The sequence below is a fragment of the Eutrigla gurnardus genome (assembly GCF_963514095.1).
Source record: "Eutrigla gurnardus genome assembly, chromosome: 20".
NCBI classification, from domain to species: domain Eukaryota; kingdom Metazoa; phylum Chordata; class Actinopteri; order Perciformes; family Triglidae; genus Eutrigla; species Eutrigla gurnardus.
Genome location: NC_139931.1, coordinates 8,375,094 through 8,390,625, shown reverse-complemented (window position 1 = coordinate 8,390,625; position 15,532 = coordinate 8,375,094). Strand labels below are relative to the sequence as shown.

Genomic DNA, 15,532 nt, shown 5'->3' with positions numbered 1-15,532 from the left:
AGCATTGAGGAAGTGCAATACTGACTTCCCATGTTGTCACCCATTTAGATCTCATGTGAGGAATAATCATTCACAAGCTGCCTTGGACATGGACTGGTTGCTTTGGTTTTTGCTCCTGGTCTCCTGCCTAAAGGTAACAGGTAAGATGTATATGTTATGTATTTCTTAGCATTGTGTACTTAGTCCTTTTGGGAATAATGTTTTCAGGGAACTCATTTTTACACACATGTGATACGAATTACGCATAACAATTTCTGTTCAGCAACTTTTTAGGCCAGGACATCCTGAATGTCATATCTGTTATATTTCTCGGTCTATTCATTCCAGGGGGCATGGAAAAAGAGGTGAGCTGCATATCACAGTCAGGGGTGATCCGACGGAAAGAAGGACAAAGCGTTGGTCTCAAGTGCAGTCAAAATTGTTCAGCCAAAGGATCGATGCATTATGAGTGGTTTACTTCCAAGGATAACGTCCATCTGCGTCTCAACCTGAGTAGCAATTCCAACAAGTACAGCCTGGATGGAGCATTTTTAAAAATCAAGTCACTTCAGGGTAACGACAGCGGGATCTATTACTGTGCTGTGGTATCGAGTGGAAACCCAGGACCTGGCGCTCAGCATGTTGGGTTGGGTACAACTCTTGAAGTGAGGGGTAAGAGTCTGATTTTAAAGGTGAGGTGTCGTTTTAAGATTAATTGGGACTAACAGCTTTTCTTTTGTTTTCAGTACCAATTAAACCAACGGCGAGGTTCATTCTCTGGTTATTATTTGTCGTCTTGGCTATCTACAGCTTGACTCTTGTTACACTTATGATAAAGAAGGTAAATTATATATATTTATTTGAAATGTTCTGCATTGTTAAAATCTATCAAGAGTTCATACAAACAGGACTGAAAACTTGAATATCTACTGATGTGAAATCTACCTGTTTCTCTCTGTTCTAGTATGGCTGTAATATGAGCTACGCCAGAAGGAAGTGCAAAACTGATAAGGTGGTAGAGAACTGTCGGCGTTTTTTGTTTTAGTATGTGTTTGATGTGCTTACTAACTGGGAAAATACCAGCAGAAACAAAAAAAGAGGAAAAGGAACAAAGGCCTGTGCACATTTCTGGCCAGAAAAGGCTATTACAACACCTCAAATGACAAAGCAGCAGTCAACCAGCTTTTCCAAACAGATAAATAAAGAAATGTCACACATATTTCTGTTTTATAACAATTTTTTTTTTACTTTCCAAACAGAAAATCTCAACTAAAAAAGCCCAATTCCGTGACGTGCTGCAAGAGATGTACAACAGAAGGACCTTGGCCAAAGGCAAAAAAAACACGACCCGAACACGTTCTCAAGCCGAGGTATATCCTGTTGCAGCATGTTATGGTTAGATTTTTAGTCAACACACAGATTGAGTAAGTTTGAAACTTCTGCTTGTGTTTCACAACAGCGTGGATGGTTCTACCCAGTAACGTTGTTAGGCCTAGATTAGGGGGGCTGGAGCTACCCTAAATTGTTCCCAAGCCCCCCCAAATAATTTGCCTTTTTATTTATTTATTTTTTTCAAGTCTTTATTTTCACAATAATCTCATATTGATGAAAGGGTATACAGAGTTTTAAGATTATAGCTTCTTTGTCTGTAGAAAGAATATACTTTAGAAAGAAGTATTTCTGTATAGCCTATTTGTCTTTTATTTTTTTACTGACACTATCCTCATTTTTTCTGGAATAAATACATAAAAAATACAGTTATTTGGGTAAAGTTCATATTCATGTTGTCAGACTTCACTGTGACCTTTGGAGAGAGGAATTAGATGTATCACTTTAAGACACATTTACATAATCAGGGCTTGTTCTAAGCATGCAGCTTTAATGAGTCTAAAAGTTACCATGACAGTAACTCTTGATCAAAAGAAGAGAATGGAAGAAGACAATGTCTGTTGCTTTTAACTTGTTACTAGCTTGACTTCTTCCCTGGTTGTTGATACAGTACTAAAAAGATGCAAACTCAAAGATTGTGTATGCTTCTCCTGGGGGCTAAGCCCCTGTCTTTAAATCCTTGTGACGTCCTTGGTTCTACCATTATTTTTCAGCGCATTTCATTTCGTTGCAGGCTGCAAACACCGAGTTCAACCACTCTTCTGATGACATCTATCAAAATGTCTAAGTGTCATTGAGGGAAAGTAAATGACGGACTCAGCCTTTCATCACCGGACCATCACCATCTCCTGACAGAGGTCGCCGCTATGTGACAGAGGAAGTGAGCAAATAATCAAAGTTTGTTGTGCGTTGCTCATCTTTTCTCATGGAGAGATGCATAACAACCCCCACAAAACACTCTCCCATTGTTTCAGTTTCAGCAGTGATAGATGAACAGCCTCTCAAGACATTTGTTGTTTTATTCATCTTCTGTTAGGGTTCATTTTGGAACACTTTCAACATTTTGATAGAAAAAAAAATTGTAATAGGGGGATTTTACTTTCAGGAACAGAAAGTAAAATGTGGTACATTTACATATTTAGGAAACACAGATCACATTATTCACTTGAGAAAGTGGAAGTCAGAAGTGTGCAGTGCAAGGCTCTTAGAAGACAACGGCAATTTCCTTGAGAGGATTCAAGAAAATATTTTGATGATATGATATCAAGATTATTTTATTATTGACCAAAAACTTTCTGGACGATGAAGGGAATCACAAACTTGTATCAACATTCTGGGAATAGTTGTGTGCAAACACATTTTTAGGCAAAGTAATAGAAATAAAGTTAAACAGAAAGTTTCACATTCAGATGTCATTCGATGATGAGCTGATCATTATAAACAAGGCAATGACATAAAAGGCACATTACAGATAACTTTACATATAGTGCAGCACAGCTTGTAGACACTGTAACATGATGAAAGGTTGTACTTTTGGAGCTAGACTGGTTTTTGCTCTGAAAAAGGATCAATTTACAACAAACTCAAAGTAAGGCAAGACTTCCAACAAATGATGCGTTTGCAACATGTTCTGTGTAATAATTATACCATAGCAAACATCCCTTCTTCTGTGTCTTTGGAGTGTAAGTCTATTCTTCCCTTTCTGCCTCTGATGTCGAAGCTTCAATGGTGTGAGCCTTGTTTTCGTCAAAACATTTAAGCTCTTGTGCTTTACTCAAGAATTGGTTAAGATGTACAGCGAAACACAGGACTGTATAAGGCATATACAATAATAATAATATTACTGTATTCTGGAGCATGGCAAGAATTGGAAACAGCGACTGATCAGTTTGCAACAAAGATGATGGTGTGTCCTGCAATGCAGCCACTTATTCATAATGTTTGGTGTAATACAGTTTTATCGTTCGGTTAAATGTGCGTTTTGTTATGTATGTGCATAAATCCTTACAATAAAGTGAAATCAAAACCAAATCAAATTTTTCACCTTCTTTCTTCAGGTAAAATGAAGATGAGCCTATTATTTGTTTAAACGATGATGTTAGATTTCAATTAAGTCCCATTAAACCAACCTGGGGCCCATTTTCAACACAATTTGCAAACATGCAATTGACAATATGAGATAATCCTCTCACTCATTTTACATGTTTCACTAATCAAAATAATTATGAATCCTAATTTCCACTGACACCTGTCCAGGGTGTACCCTGCCTTCACTAAATGTCAGCTGGGATCGGCTCCAGCCCGCCCATGACCCTGAATACAGGTTAAAGCGGTAGACGATGGATGGAATTTCCACTGACAGTGTGCATCACTCAGCTCAGCAATTTCTGTAGCGACAGTTTCAATGTTTAAATCAGTACATTTCCCCTATTTAGAACAAAAACAGTATTTTTGACACACCTTCTGAGGAATTGGTCCAGTATATATATATATATAAATCACATACTTGACTCACATACCTGGAAACACTCATAATAGTTAGCCATCAACGTACTTAATGTCAACCGTGTGACTGTTGCGTATGGAAAACGGTTTCCATGCGAGGGCTTGCAGGGCAGCGACACACATGGGCAACAGACACACCAGGTAGAACATGACACTGTGGAGGCTGGCACTGCAAACAAGGAGAATTGTGTTACACACACACACACACACACACACACACACACACAGTGTTTGTATGTTTACATGTATTTATAACTGCAGTGATTTAGGTAGCATCTGACTTGTTACACACGTTCAGCCTGAACCTGCAGATGTTTACACATGCTTGTTGTTGTTGTTTATTAGATTTGTGCTTCTTCAGCTCATACCCAACATATAATGTAGGTCAACTATCTGACTCAAAAGAAAATATTCAATATTATGCGCTATTAGCACCAGTGTGTTAAAAAACAACAACACATATATAAATAGCAGAGACAAGCACCCAGGTGTCAGCAGCCAAAAGTGCAATTTCTTAAACCGGCCAATCGAGTTTGACTCATTCATCCATCACAGCCTACTCTCTACCCAAGCTTTCATTTTTATGTGCTGTTTATAGTTAAACTTATTTGATTTGGTTCCTGCTCTGCCCTTTAAGTTGAGAAGAAGCAAAGAATTCTCTGTACCTTGCATCCGAATTCCTCTGAGCGTCCTTCAGCTGTTCATAGCCAAACTGGTTGAGGATATAAAGCACTATCATTGGGGCCAGAGACTGAGCCGGCTTTGTGAACAGAGCATTCGTCCCAAAGACCATGGAGGAGAGAGGAGAACTGTAGAAGAAGGGGGGGATACAGTATTACATCACCGGTCAATTAACAGGATATATGTTTGATTATGAATTAATCAAAAACATGACAGACTGACTTCATGAAACGTATCTGCAGGTTTTGCACGGGTTACAAAAGTGTACAATTTCCCTTTTTCATGAAGTACTGTCAGACGACTAGATGTAAATTTGAATGTGAGGAATGATTGAGTTTGTAGAAACGTGCTGATAATGGAATTCATTTTACCTGCGTTTATACTTCTGCAGGTCTGCGTCGATGATGTCAGCCAAAGGCAAGCCAAAAAGACTGAATGCCGCTTGGATTATGACCCTGCATGGAAGATAAGGGAGAGAGTGGAGGTATGGTTCAAATCAAAGTGCAGTGGTTGTATAGCGTAATTATGAAACGGGGAAAGAAGGTTAGATTAAATGTCGTCCAACCTCTTACATATTAAAGGTGAGGAAAAATGCCAGGAAATAGTAGTTCTGAGGACCAAGTGCAAGCATGACAGCTGCCATTCCAGCCTCCATGTAGAAGGTGTAGAGGATGATCTTGTAGTAGCCAAGACCAGTGAGCAGACTCTGACAGCTCAATACTAGCAGCTGGGATGGAGACATGGGGTCAGGAACAACACATAATGCAAAGTAGCATATCATGAAGAAATATAATATTCATATTTTCTCTGTTGTACAGAGCTCCGACATCTGAGTGAATGTTGTAAGTAACAGTCACATCCATTGAGGGTATAGGAAGACAAAAAGGACAAAAAACGCCACTGAAGGACAATACCTGTGGACAGATGAATCCCGCTCCGTACATGATGCTCTTAGCCAGGGAAGGAAGCACATCCGGAGGGATCAGGTGCTCAGTAAATATCATGGTAAAATTATTCATAAAAGCTAAGATGAAAACCTGGAAGAAGTTCATGCACACGAAATGCAGGAAGTCCCTGTTGCTCAGAATTTGCCACGTCAAAGTTATTAACATGGAGAAGGAAAATTCTGACTGATGGGAAGTCTGGCCAGCAGACGTCTGTGCATCCGATTGAGATCCTTTGTTATCAAAACGGCTCTCGCTGTGGATACCCGTGTAGACCATACAGCCACAGCTCAGGACAGCGATCAGCACTGTGAAGGCTTGGAAGGACGCAAAGTCCTCCATGTTATTGGACAACAAACCACAGAAGAGGACGCTGGAGGAGCCAAGGAGAGAAGCCACCTGGGAAATAAAAGGTAGGGGATGTGAGAAGGTTACCCTGGTGGTTCAGGAGCAGACGGTAGAAAGATGGCGGATGTCCTTACCTGGCTGTATTTTACAAGTCTCAGTCGGCTCTCATGGTGGCTGGAAATCTCTGCAAACAACGCACATTGTGCCAGCAGTACAAAAGTCAGCATGGCATCAAAAGCACACAGCGCCACCATCAAGTGGACACCGCTCAACCAGTCGCCGGGGGCGTAGGTCTGCCATGGGAACCAGGCTAGAAGAAAAGCCAGCGAGTAGAGGGGGGCACCGTACAGGATGGAGAGACGTCGTTGAGACCAGCAGGGCACCCTGGAATTATCTTGCAGGTAGCCAAAAAGAGGGTCATTGATTGCGTTCCACAGCATGTACACCACCTGTGGAGAATAAAATGTTTCAAGAAGCGCTCTCAAGTTATAAATTGTTACCCAATCAACACAAATGTGAGGATTTGGTGCTTTTTCCCTCCAATTAACATGGTTATAAATTGATTATCTTTGGGCTTTGGACAGTTGGCCGGATGACATAAGCAATGATTGTAAGTGAGTCTCTCTCTTGTAGGTCCTCTTTGCTACTCTGATCTCCTTTGTCCTTTACCAGTGTGCTTCTGGTCTGGTTGGACAGGAACTTGAGCAAATAGTTTAATTGCAATTGACATAAGAAAGAAGACGTTGCCCCCCACGCTCAGGGAAATTGTAATGATTGGAAGTGTATCCCTCTCTCTCATCATAAAATTAATATTATTATGATTAATAACATAATATTTTCAATCATAATAAGCTGCAGGTCCTTTTGGAAATAAAGCAGCCAAAACATTCGCATACAAAGAACATTAATTTGTCAAGATAATAGACTCACTTGTGACTGGTGGAATGCTCCCTCTGATATCTTGTACTTATTGAGGAAGAGTTTGACATAGTAGAAGCTGAATATGTTGTTTATCATGCCAGCTCCCAGGGTAGTCATGGCATAAGCCACAGCTGCAGGATTGAGCCCGACATTTTTCGTGAGTCGGAGTACGTTCATACTTCCGGAGGCAGGTTTCTCCGCCGCGACCACGGCAGCTCAGGTAAACTCCGGTAACACCTGTCGGTCTAAACTAGCTGGACCGAGGAGATGCCGTCGCTTCCTATATCTGCCACGCTGCTGTTGTTTAGCATTGCTAATAAACAGACTGCTAACAGCGAAAACAGTAAAGTTGATCAATATCCCAAAGGGAAAGCATTCAATACTGAGCTTGTTTTTGTTCCACCCGGCTGGTGTTCATGATGTCCACGATGGCACGAAGTTTCTTCCTGTTAAACGACTCTCACTAAAGTGTTGACTTGAAGCTGAATCCGTGTGCCATTGAAGAAAAACTCAACTTGAATCATGTCAAACTCGATTTCTGTAGCTTTGGAACGGGGCGGGGCTTCTAGGTGACAAACAAACGCCTGATTGGTCAGAAGAGTGACGCTGTCAACGGAAGCAGGAAGCTGCGACGACGAATTTTTTTTTTTTTTTAACTCACATTTAACCGTTAATATTTTCTGTAGATTTTAAATGTGAAAAGTATTTAAAGTTCATTTGAAATTCGGTTAAAATAAAATATGTTTTTTTTTTAAGTAAATAAGATCGTATTATATGGTGGTTATATCTGCCACCTGCCGGATGCTGCGGGTATATTTGCCACGTTGCTGTAGACAACCGCCTTAACATCTCTCTCACACACCGGGAGAATGCAGTTTCCATTCTTGCACACACGGCGGTAGACTTCACGCTGACTTAGTACACACACCTGTGGGTCAGGTTTTTCCTCAGGTGGAGCCGCGGACAGGACTCACCCCGCGGCTGGAAAATGTTAACTGACGTGATTTTGGAGGAAGAGTTTGACAAGAATGGGGAGGATTGGTACGACCCACAGGACCTTGAACACGGTAAGAGCTCCGTGGTCGGTCGCACCCTAAACTCTGCCTTGACTGTGTGGGAACTCCACCGCAGACTAAATAAGTTGCTTTCACATCGGCTAGGATACAAGTTGGCTTGTTAGTCGGGGATCATATTGCTTTTCTCTGCACTGACACTTACTGACATGACACATGTGATAACAAAAGTGTCTCAAGAGTTGAGCTGTGATTTTAATTCTATAGTCGACGCTGGTGATGGAGAATCACAGTAGTCACGGGGTGAAAGCAGTTGCCCGAGGCTGTCACAGGTCCTGTGTTGATTGTCTCCCTTGTTTCTCCTGCATGTTCATGTTTATGCTGCTGACACAGAGATAAAGAGACGGATCTATAAATGGAGTGCTTTATTAATGCACAAGATATATTGAAGTTACAGCAGGCAAGTCACACACAAAGAAAAAGAGTAATATATAAATATGACATTAATAATGAGCAATGACTAGGGTGGAACTCTAATATGTTGTATATGAAGGTCCTGGATTGTGCTTGCATACGTGATATAATTATTTGTAAATCTAATGTACACTAAGAATACACTCAGTTAGTTATGTCACAATGCATGAATATGAAATAACTAGAGACTATTGGAAAGATTAACAGATACATTATAGAACTGAAATCATGAATCTATAAATTAAATAATCATAACCATTTATTAAAAATAATAATAGCTGATTATTTTCATAACATTTATGAATATGTTTGGGTGGGGCACATAAAATGAGCAATTTGAATCCATGACCCCTGGCATCTGACAAATTTTGCTGGCTATTTTTTTTTTTTTACTTAGTTTCAGCAGTTAAACAATAAATCAATTGAGAAAATAACAGTTAGATTAACTAATAATAAAAATAATTAAATTACTGTCATAAACAAATTTTAAAACTAAAAAATCTTGGGCTTCATGGGCAGAAGAGCCAGTCCTGATACAGAGGTACTTCATTCAGAGTGATGGCAGCAGGAAGCGAAGACTTCCTGTTGCATTCCAGAGTGGAGCCTAATAAAAGTGTTTTACAGTTTGTGTGGCAGCATCTTATTCGCTACTTGAGAACAGTGTTTAAGCTCGTTTTTTGATTGCCAGGTGACATGTTTGAGTTTTTTTATAAATATCACCAGACGATACTTATTGTGTGAAACATTTACATTAACATTAAAGGCATTTAGTAGACGCTTTTATCCAAAGTGACTTACAATAAGTACATTTGTCAGTAGAAAGGTATATCACTATTGGTACAGTAAGGAAACATCCTTGGTTCTGTCCCACATAAGACATTCTTCACTTAAGCTCAGAGAACTCGTCAACAATGAAGGGAGAAAAGGTCACACGGGCGTCCTAAAGCATGCCTTAGATTCCTCCGTTATTCACCGATGACAGATACTGTGAGACAATGAGGTGTGTGTGTGTGTGTGTTTACACTTTACGCACATCTAGTTCTTCTATCCGTTGCCTGTGTTTGGGCATTGGAATTGACATCTTGTGTTGACATGTTTGCCTGTGTTTTGACAGATCTCCATTTGGCAGCGGCGCTCGGGAAAACCCTCCTCGACCGGAACCATGAGCTGGAGCAGGCCCTGCAGCAGATGTACTCCACCAACCAGGAGCAGCTGCAGGAGATAGAGGTGATAGATGTTAGGAGGGAAACAAAACAGTTCTTGAGGCTCAGGCAATACTAAACTTTTTTTACTTTGACATTGTTCAAGTAACCAAGATTTCAACAGGTTTTAACACAAAATATTTAAAATTAATTTAACCCCTCTATCAATATTTCACACAGCATGGATTTTGCTTTACTTGTGAGTCTTCAGATGAAATCTTAGAACATTTAATTGTGGCATATACAGACAGTGCTGGATAAGTGAGAGGGTATTCAGTAGGCCAACAAAGATAAGAGCCTTAATTTGTTTCCAGCACTTAGACGGCCTCTGGCTTGAGGGTTTATTGAGGTTGATATGGTAATCCCCATACGTCTGACCCTCATCCTCATGCAGTGTCACCATGCCACTGGGAGGGTGAGAGAGAGATACTGCGCCGTGTTTCTGTACTAGACAAATGTTTGCAACGATTTCAACAATTTTCCAGGACCCAATGTAAAATTAAAATGTCATATTAATTTTGTCCAATATTTTAAAATCCCCAAAATATTCAGTTTACAATTATATAACGGGGAAAAAATGATTTATACACATCATTTATTGAAGATATACAATGTAGCACAATCTTCATAGTTTGCCCTTCTTATTCACCAGTACCTGAACAAGCAGGTGGACCTGCTGCGCCAGATGAACGACCAGCACGCCAAAATGTATGAGCAGCTAGACGTGGCCGCCAGGGACCTGGAGCAAGGCAACCACAGACTAGTGCAGGACAGCCGCGTGGCCCAGCAGAAGATCCACAGGTCTGTCTGCCAGTTATCAGTGAATTTGCCTTTGAAATTCTATTTTACATAAGTATATATCACATATTTGATTAAGTGCAGAACAGAAAAGTGGTGTATTCTTTTTTTTTTCCCCCTTCAGTCTAACGGAGACCGTTGAAGGGCTTCAGAGCTACATGGAGGACCTGCAGACTCAGGTGGAGGACCTTCAGACGGCCCAGGCGGAGCGAAACAAAAGAGAGCTGGCAGAGCAGCGACGCAACCTGGGAGCACAGAGTGTGTCCTGCCTCAAAGAGCTGTATGACTTACACCAAGACAGGTATTTGATGGGTGTATGCCCATAGCATAACCCCCGGGATGAGACAGAGAAGATGCATGGTAGATCCAGTAGGGAGATAAACCACAGTAGTTATCATGGTAACTTTGACACATATTTAACATCTTCTGGTATATCTGCCCGTTTATACCCGAGGCAATGTGGTTAGATGTCTTTCAGACACCTTTTACATAAGACCAAAGAGGGCAAGCGTAGTTCATCTGAATAGTAAGAGCTCCTGTCTGTCGTCTGATCAGCTCTTACCCTCAGTCTCAGCCCCTTGTATGCTGACTGGACACCTACAGGTGACCCAGAGCCAGATCAGACGTCCCCCTTTAGAGATAATCCAAAAGGAGGAGGAAGTTAATCCTCCACCATTCTCAGCAGCATACTAATAAATACACATATCTGTTGCTTTTGCTCGCTACATGTCACGCCACATTTGGTAGGAATGCCTCCTGGTATATGTATGCAGAACATTTGTCACGGCGAATGTTTAATTCAGTAGCGTAAACAATGTAGTAAGAAGTCTAGCAAATGGCATGCTATGAATGTAGAATATTAATGCTGTTCAAATTGCTGCATTATAAATGGTTTCTCCTATAATGTTTAGTTTCCTTGAGAGATCAGATACTTTATGATTAATTATCTTCCATTTCCATCTTTATGACAAAGAGCACTCTTTACTGCATCAAAAGCATAAATTAAATGGCTATTTTTCCACACATTTATTGACATTCACCGTCCTGGCTCAGGCATCCAGCCCACAACGGTCTGCATATGGATGGACTCTGGTCCCCGGAGGGCTCCTTCTACGACCGAGACAGACGCCACGACCCGGAGGAGGAGAACGCGGCTCTCCAGCGATCCGTCCAGACTCTTCAGAGCCAGATAGCTGCGGAGCGGAGCCGCAGGGAGGCTGCAGAGCATGAGAGCGAGTTGACCTCCAGGGAGAACATCGGCCTAGAGCAGCGGCTGGATCTGCTGACCGGCTGCCGAGCCAGGCAGAAGGAACTGGAGGCCGAAGTGGAGCAGCTGCGGCTCCTATGGCGTGCCGACTGTGCCAAAAGGTAGGCCTGACTTGTATATGAACTAGATTCAAGTTAAGTCATTTTGGCTCAGTTTTTAAAAATCACTGGCACTTGATACAACATTTGAGTAACTTTGTGTAATTTCTCAGCACACTTGACTTATGTCTCTTCGTCACTCTCACCAGTGTCAGAAGACCGGACCAGCTGCTGTTGCCTGATGCAATATTCTTTGCCCCCGAAGAGAGAACCAGCCCGGTGCAGCATGAGACGGAGGAGAAGGCAGGAAACGATGAGGAGCCGAGAAGACACACCCGTCAGAGGAGTAACAGTGACAGCGTTTTGAGAGCGACGAATGCAGACGAAATTCGCCGTGGTCACGAGCAGCTGTGTATAAGGCGGACGGAGGCGGTGAAACAGAGGGGCATCTCTCTGCTCAATGAGGTGGACGCACAGTACAGCGCACTGCAGGTGGCGTATACATAACGTGCAATATATGCATGATAAAAATGTTTTAAATTATCTTTTTTTTGTCATATTGAGGGTTTGTTGCTCCTTGCTCGCCGTTTGTTGTCTAGGTGAAATATGACGAGCTGCTGCGGCGATGCCAGCAGGCAGACGGGCCCAGCCATAAAGCCGTCCAGACGTCCAACGGTCCCTCTGCAAGCAGCTGGACCCGCCGCCGCAGGTCCTCAGCCGCTCAGTCCAGTCTGACAGCGGTTCATGAAGGCCAGCAGCCCGAGTACAAGGCTCTCTTCAAGGAGATCTTCACTCGCATCCAAAAGACCAAAGAGGACCTCAGCGACAACAGAAGTCCTGCAGAGGACAGTGACGCGCAGGGCTTTGCCAGATGATTGTATTATTCATAACCCAGGAACTTGCACTTGTTTGTCAAGGTTTTTTGACAAAAGGAGAAACTTAAGAGGTTGCGTTGCTCTAAAAAAAAAAAAATCCAGAGTGTGCAGATGCAATATCTTCAACATGCTACAACCCACTTATCTCCTGTCATTTTGACACATCCATGCTTTTGTTAGTCAGCACTGTACCTTTTCATGTTCTTACCAAAACATTAAGTGTTATAAAACTTGTGACATAAAGCAGCTGTGCGATTTCAAGTAAGAATGTATTCCAAAAGTTTGAAAAAACACATCTAAGGGTGGTAACGAGTTATTATAGGGGGAGCTAGTGTATATAGTTAGAATAATATATTCAATCAGATCCTCGGCTATTAAAAATGACATTTCAGTGTGTAGTATTATGTCGACCTCTGACAGTATTAAGTGTTTATGTAACGTCGACCCTGTGACCACTTGGTGCTTGGGAGAGAAATGCACACACAGTTTGTGTCTAAAGGGAGAATTAGCAGTTATATACGACTTACGTAAACAGCAAAGTTGGAATGTTGTAATAGGATGAAAAAAAACGTCACTTTGTAATAACTAAAGACTCAGGAGTTTATGATAATTAGCTCACCGGCTAATGCAAGTTGGTTTCCAGACATTAGAAATAGTTGGTTCACCAGTTGAGGGTCGTTGGCGTGTCACCAGAGGATAACCGCGGACACTGGAAAACTGTTCTCGTACTACTTTGTGTTTTGTGTTTTCATGTCCGCACAGCTCATGACGAGTGTCTTGCCAGGACACAAAACAGCGCTGCACTTTTTATGACTGAATCACATCCCTTTTTATTTATTTTCTTTTTTAAAGAAATTTAGTCAAGATTAAATTATATTTATTTTCTTTGATGTTAAATATAAGTAGCAGATTGGTCAGATGGAAGTGAAAGTAATAGTACACTGAGGTGCTAATTTTTTGAATGCACATATTCTGTCTAACACAGGTGACTGAAAAAAACTGAGGTTAATAAAAAGAAAAACAATTATAAACAATTTCCTTTGCATCAAATTGTCTGAATATTTCTTCTTTCCTGCTCTTAATATAGAACTGACATTGTGTTGATCAGGTAACCAAATACAGCAGAAAGACTTAAAGAAATAATGTGGTTATGAGGATCTCAATGTACTTTTCATGTAAAACAACATACTTAATTACAGTTGACAGTAAAGTATGACATTTAGCAATATGCTATTTTGAAGCTGTGAAAATCTTATAACGAGTTATTAAAAATATTGATGCAAGAGCCTGTTGAGTTTTCTGTCTAAAACACCAACTCTGGCCTGATCAGTTCCTGCAACACAAAGCTGAATTCTGAGCGCTGTAGCCAGAGTGACAGCATCACTATGGGGTTTTTGTGTGTTCGGAGATGTTTCAACCTGTCCTCCCTGCAATGTGTCGTAGAAACAATTGCATCCAAACAAAAACAGCAGTGAAGCTTTTACTCCTACAGAACCCAAAGGACTCCTCATTCTTCAAGACCTACTCTCCGGTCCAACAAACAATTAATGGGGGCTTTGTCTCTTTTCCTAATTAGGTTCTGCATAACTGAGATTTCACCACCCTGCTTTCAAATCCAATAAACCTCCTAACAAGGGGATTGCATACCAGCTTGCCTAAATGGGACAGGCCTTGGCAAGACCAACGGTACACAAGCAGAATTCTTACAAAGGCAGCTGCAATCAGCAGGTCTGTGCCAAGTTGGACCATACAGTTTGTAAAATTTAACATATGGAGTGCAAAGTAAACTGGATTCACAAAAGGTATGAGCTGTAAAATGACATTGTCCCCCTCAGCAGGTGTAAACAAAGTTTTGGTGAATGATTAAGTTCGCAAATGAAGCACTAGTAGGCAGCGTTGGGCAAGTTACTTCAAAAGCGTAATGCATTATTTATTACTTGTTACTGTCATTTCAAAGTAATTAGTTACATTACAATATTACTGTCTTTGAATTGTAAGGCATTACACTACTTTTACATTACTTTTGCATTACTTTTCGGCAAAATAAAGCTGATGATAAAGCTGTTGATCCACGGTGTGCCGGGTCGGCTGCGCTCTGACCCGCTCCGTGAGTCGGTGTCCAGCTCATGGAGCCTGCTAACAACAGCGCTTAATTAACATAGTGTAGAGTTACACGGACCGGCTTTCACACTTTTCCAAAAGTGGAGCGTATGCCCATCTCGCGATTGCGAATGTAGAGTCAATTGATTTCGGGTTTAAAATGCATTGTAACGCGCGTTACTGAGATTTGTACCGAGTAAAATATTACCAGTTTTTTTGTTGTTGTAATGCCTTACATTACCGCGTTACAGCAAAACGTAATGCATTACTTTTGTAACGCGTTACTCCCAACACTGCTAGGTGAGTCGGAGCAAGATTACATCCACCCAAAGTGCTTGTTTTGATGTTTTTCTTTACCTTTCACTCTTCCGAGTGCTCGCCTCCTGTGTGCATGGGGCAGGGCAGGCGGCTGGGATAGGCAGATCAGGCCTTCGCCTATAGGGCGCCAAATGAGTCGGGGGCGCCTTCTAGTGGTGCCCTTCATTATATTTTTCTGTAACTTATACATACATAAAACTGTAATACCACAATGACCTCAACGAAATAAAACATAATTGTAAACAAAGAAAAAAAACGACAACAAAAAATAATATCTACATATGGTGCCCCTCTGTATGTCACACTTTGATTTGACCCTGAATGCAAAGGTGGGGGGGGGGGGCGCTGCATCGACGAGTTCGACAGTCGTCGCTGCAATCAGATCAAGGCTACTGCACGTCAAGCTCTGGTTTACCGAACATGGGGAACCTTCTGGTGCACAGGGACGATAACGGAGGAAGGAGGAGGAGAAGAAGAAAGCCCATTATAAAGGTGTGTTTTTATATATCAGAGGCTATTAAAGTATTGATTAAATTCGCCATTGCTCAGCTAAGTGTTGTAGTAAGCTAGCTTGGTCAAGCTATCAAGACCCAATACAAAATTATACACGACAGACGGCCAGTATTTGGATAGCGTGTGGCTTTGGTGTTGACATCTCATCATCATCGATTATCACTGAT

General features: G+C 41.4%; 3 protein-coding genes across 6 annotated transcripts; 2 read left to right on the top strand and 1 right to left on the bottom strand.

Moving 5' to 3' along the window:
• Positions 1-9: 9 nt before the first annotated feature.
• Positions 10-2,477, top strand: LOC311031262 (immunoglobulin superfamily member 6). Of its 2 annotated transcripts, none has more exons than XM_084037459.1 (6): positions 10-140; positions 328-651; positions 726-820; positions 944-991; positions 1,239-1,349; positions 2,102-2,477. In XM_084037459.1, the coding sequence occupies exons 1-6, from the start codon at positions 89-91 to the stop codon at positions 2,153-2,155; spliced, it is 684 nt and encodes a 227-aa protein (XP_083893585.1). In that variant the 5' UTR covers positions 10-88; the 3' UTR covers positions 2,156-2,477. The 2 variants fall into 2 exon arrangements, with proteins under 2 accessions (XP_083893585.1, XP_083893586.1); XM_084037460.1 differs by having other exon boundaries at positions 66-133.
• Positions 2,478-2,624: 147 nt separating this feature from the next.
• On the bottom strand, positions 2,625-7,314 carry mfsd13al (major facilitator superfamily domain containing 13a-like). 3 transcript variants are annotated; one of them, XM_084037449.1, is made up of 8 exons: positions 6,777-7,314; positions 5,981-6,295; positions 5,469-5,897; positions 5,127-5,281; positions 4,926-5,009; positions 4,539-4,682; positions 3,888-4,042; positions 2,625-3,755 (listed from the first exon to the last, which is right to left on the bottom strand). In XM_084037449.1, exons 1-7 carry the CDS (start codon positions 6,942-6,944, stop codon positions 3,907-3,909), a joined length of 1,431 nt encoding a protein of 476 aa, XP_083893575.1. In that variant the 5' UTR covers positions 6,945-7,314; the 3' UTR covers positions 2,625-3,755; positions 3,888-3,906. The 3 variants fall into 3 exon arrangements, with proteins under 3 accessions (XP_083893575.1, XP_083893576.1, XP_083893574.1); XM_084037450.1 differs by having other exon boundaries at positions 3,923-4,042; XM_084037448.1 differs by having other exon boundaries at positions 2,625-4,042.
• Positions 7,315-7,609: 295 nt separating this feature from the next.
• On the top strand, positions 7,610-13,727 carry cdr2a (cerebellar degeneration-related protein 2a). The gene is made up of 7 exons (XM_084037452.1): positions 7,610-7,834; positions 9,369-9,481; positions 10,109-10,257; positions 10,379-10,555; positions 11,308-11,622; positions 11,769-12,051; positions 12,159-13,727. The coding sequence occupies exons 1-7, from the start codon at positions 7,756-7,758 to the stop codon at positions 12,432-12,434; spliced, it is 1,392 nt and encodes a 463-aa protein (XP_083893578.1). The 5' UTR covers positions 7,610-7,755; the 3' UTR covers positions 12,435-13,727.
• The last annotated feature ends 1,805 nt before the right edge of the window (positions 13,728-15,532 follow it).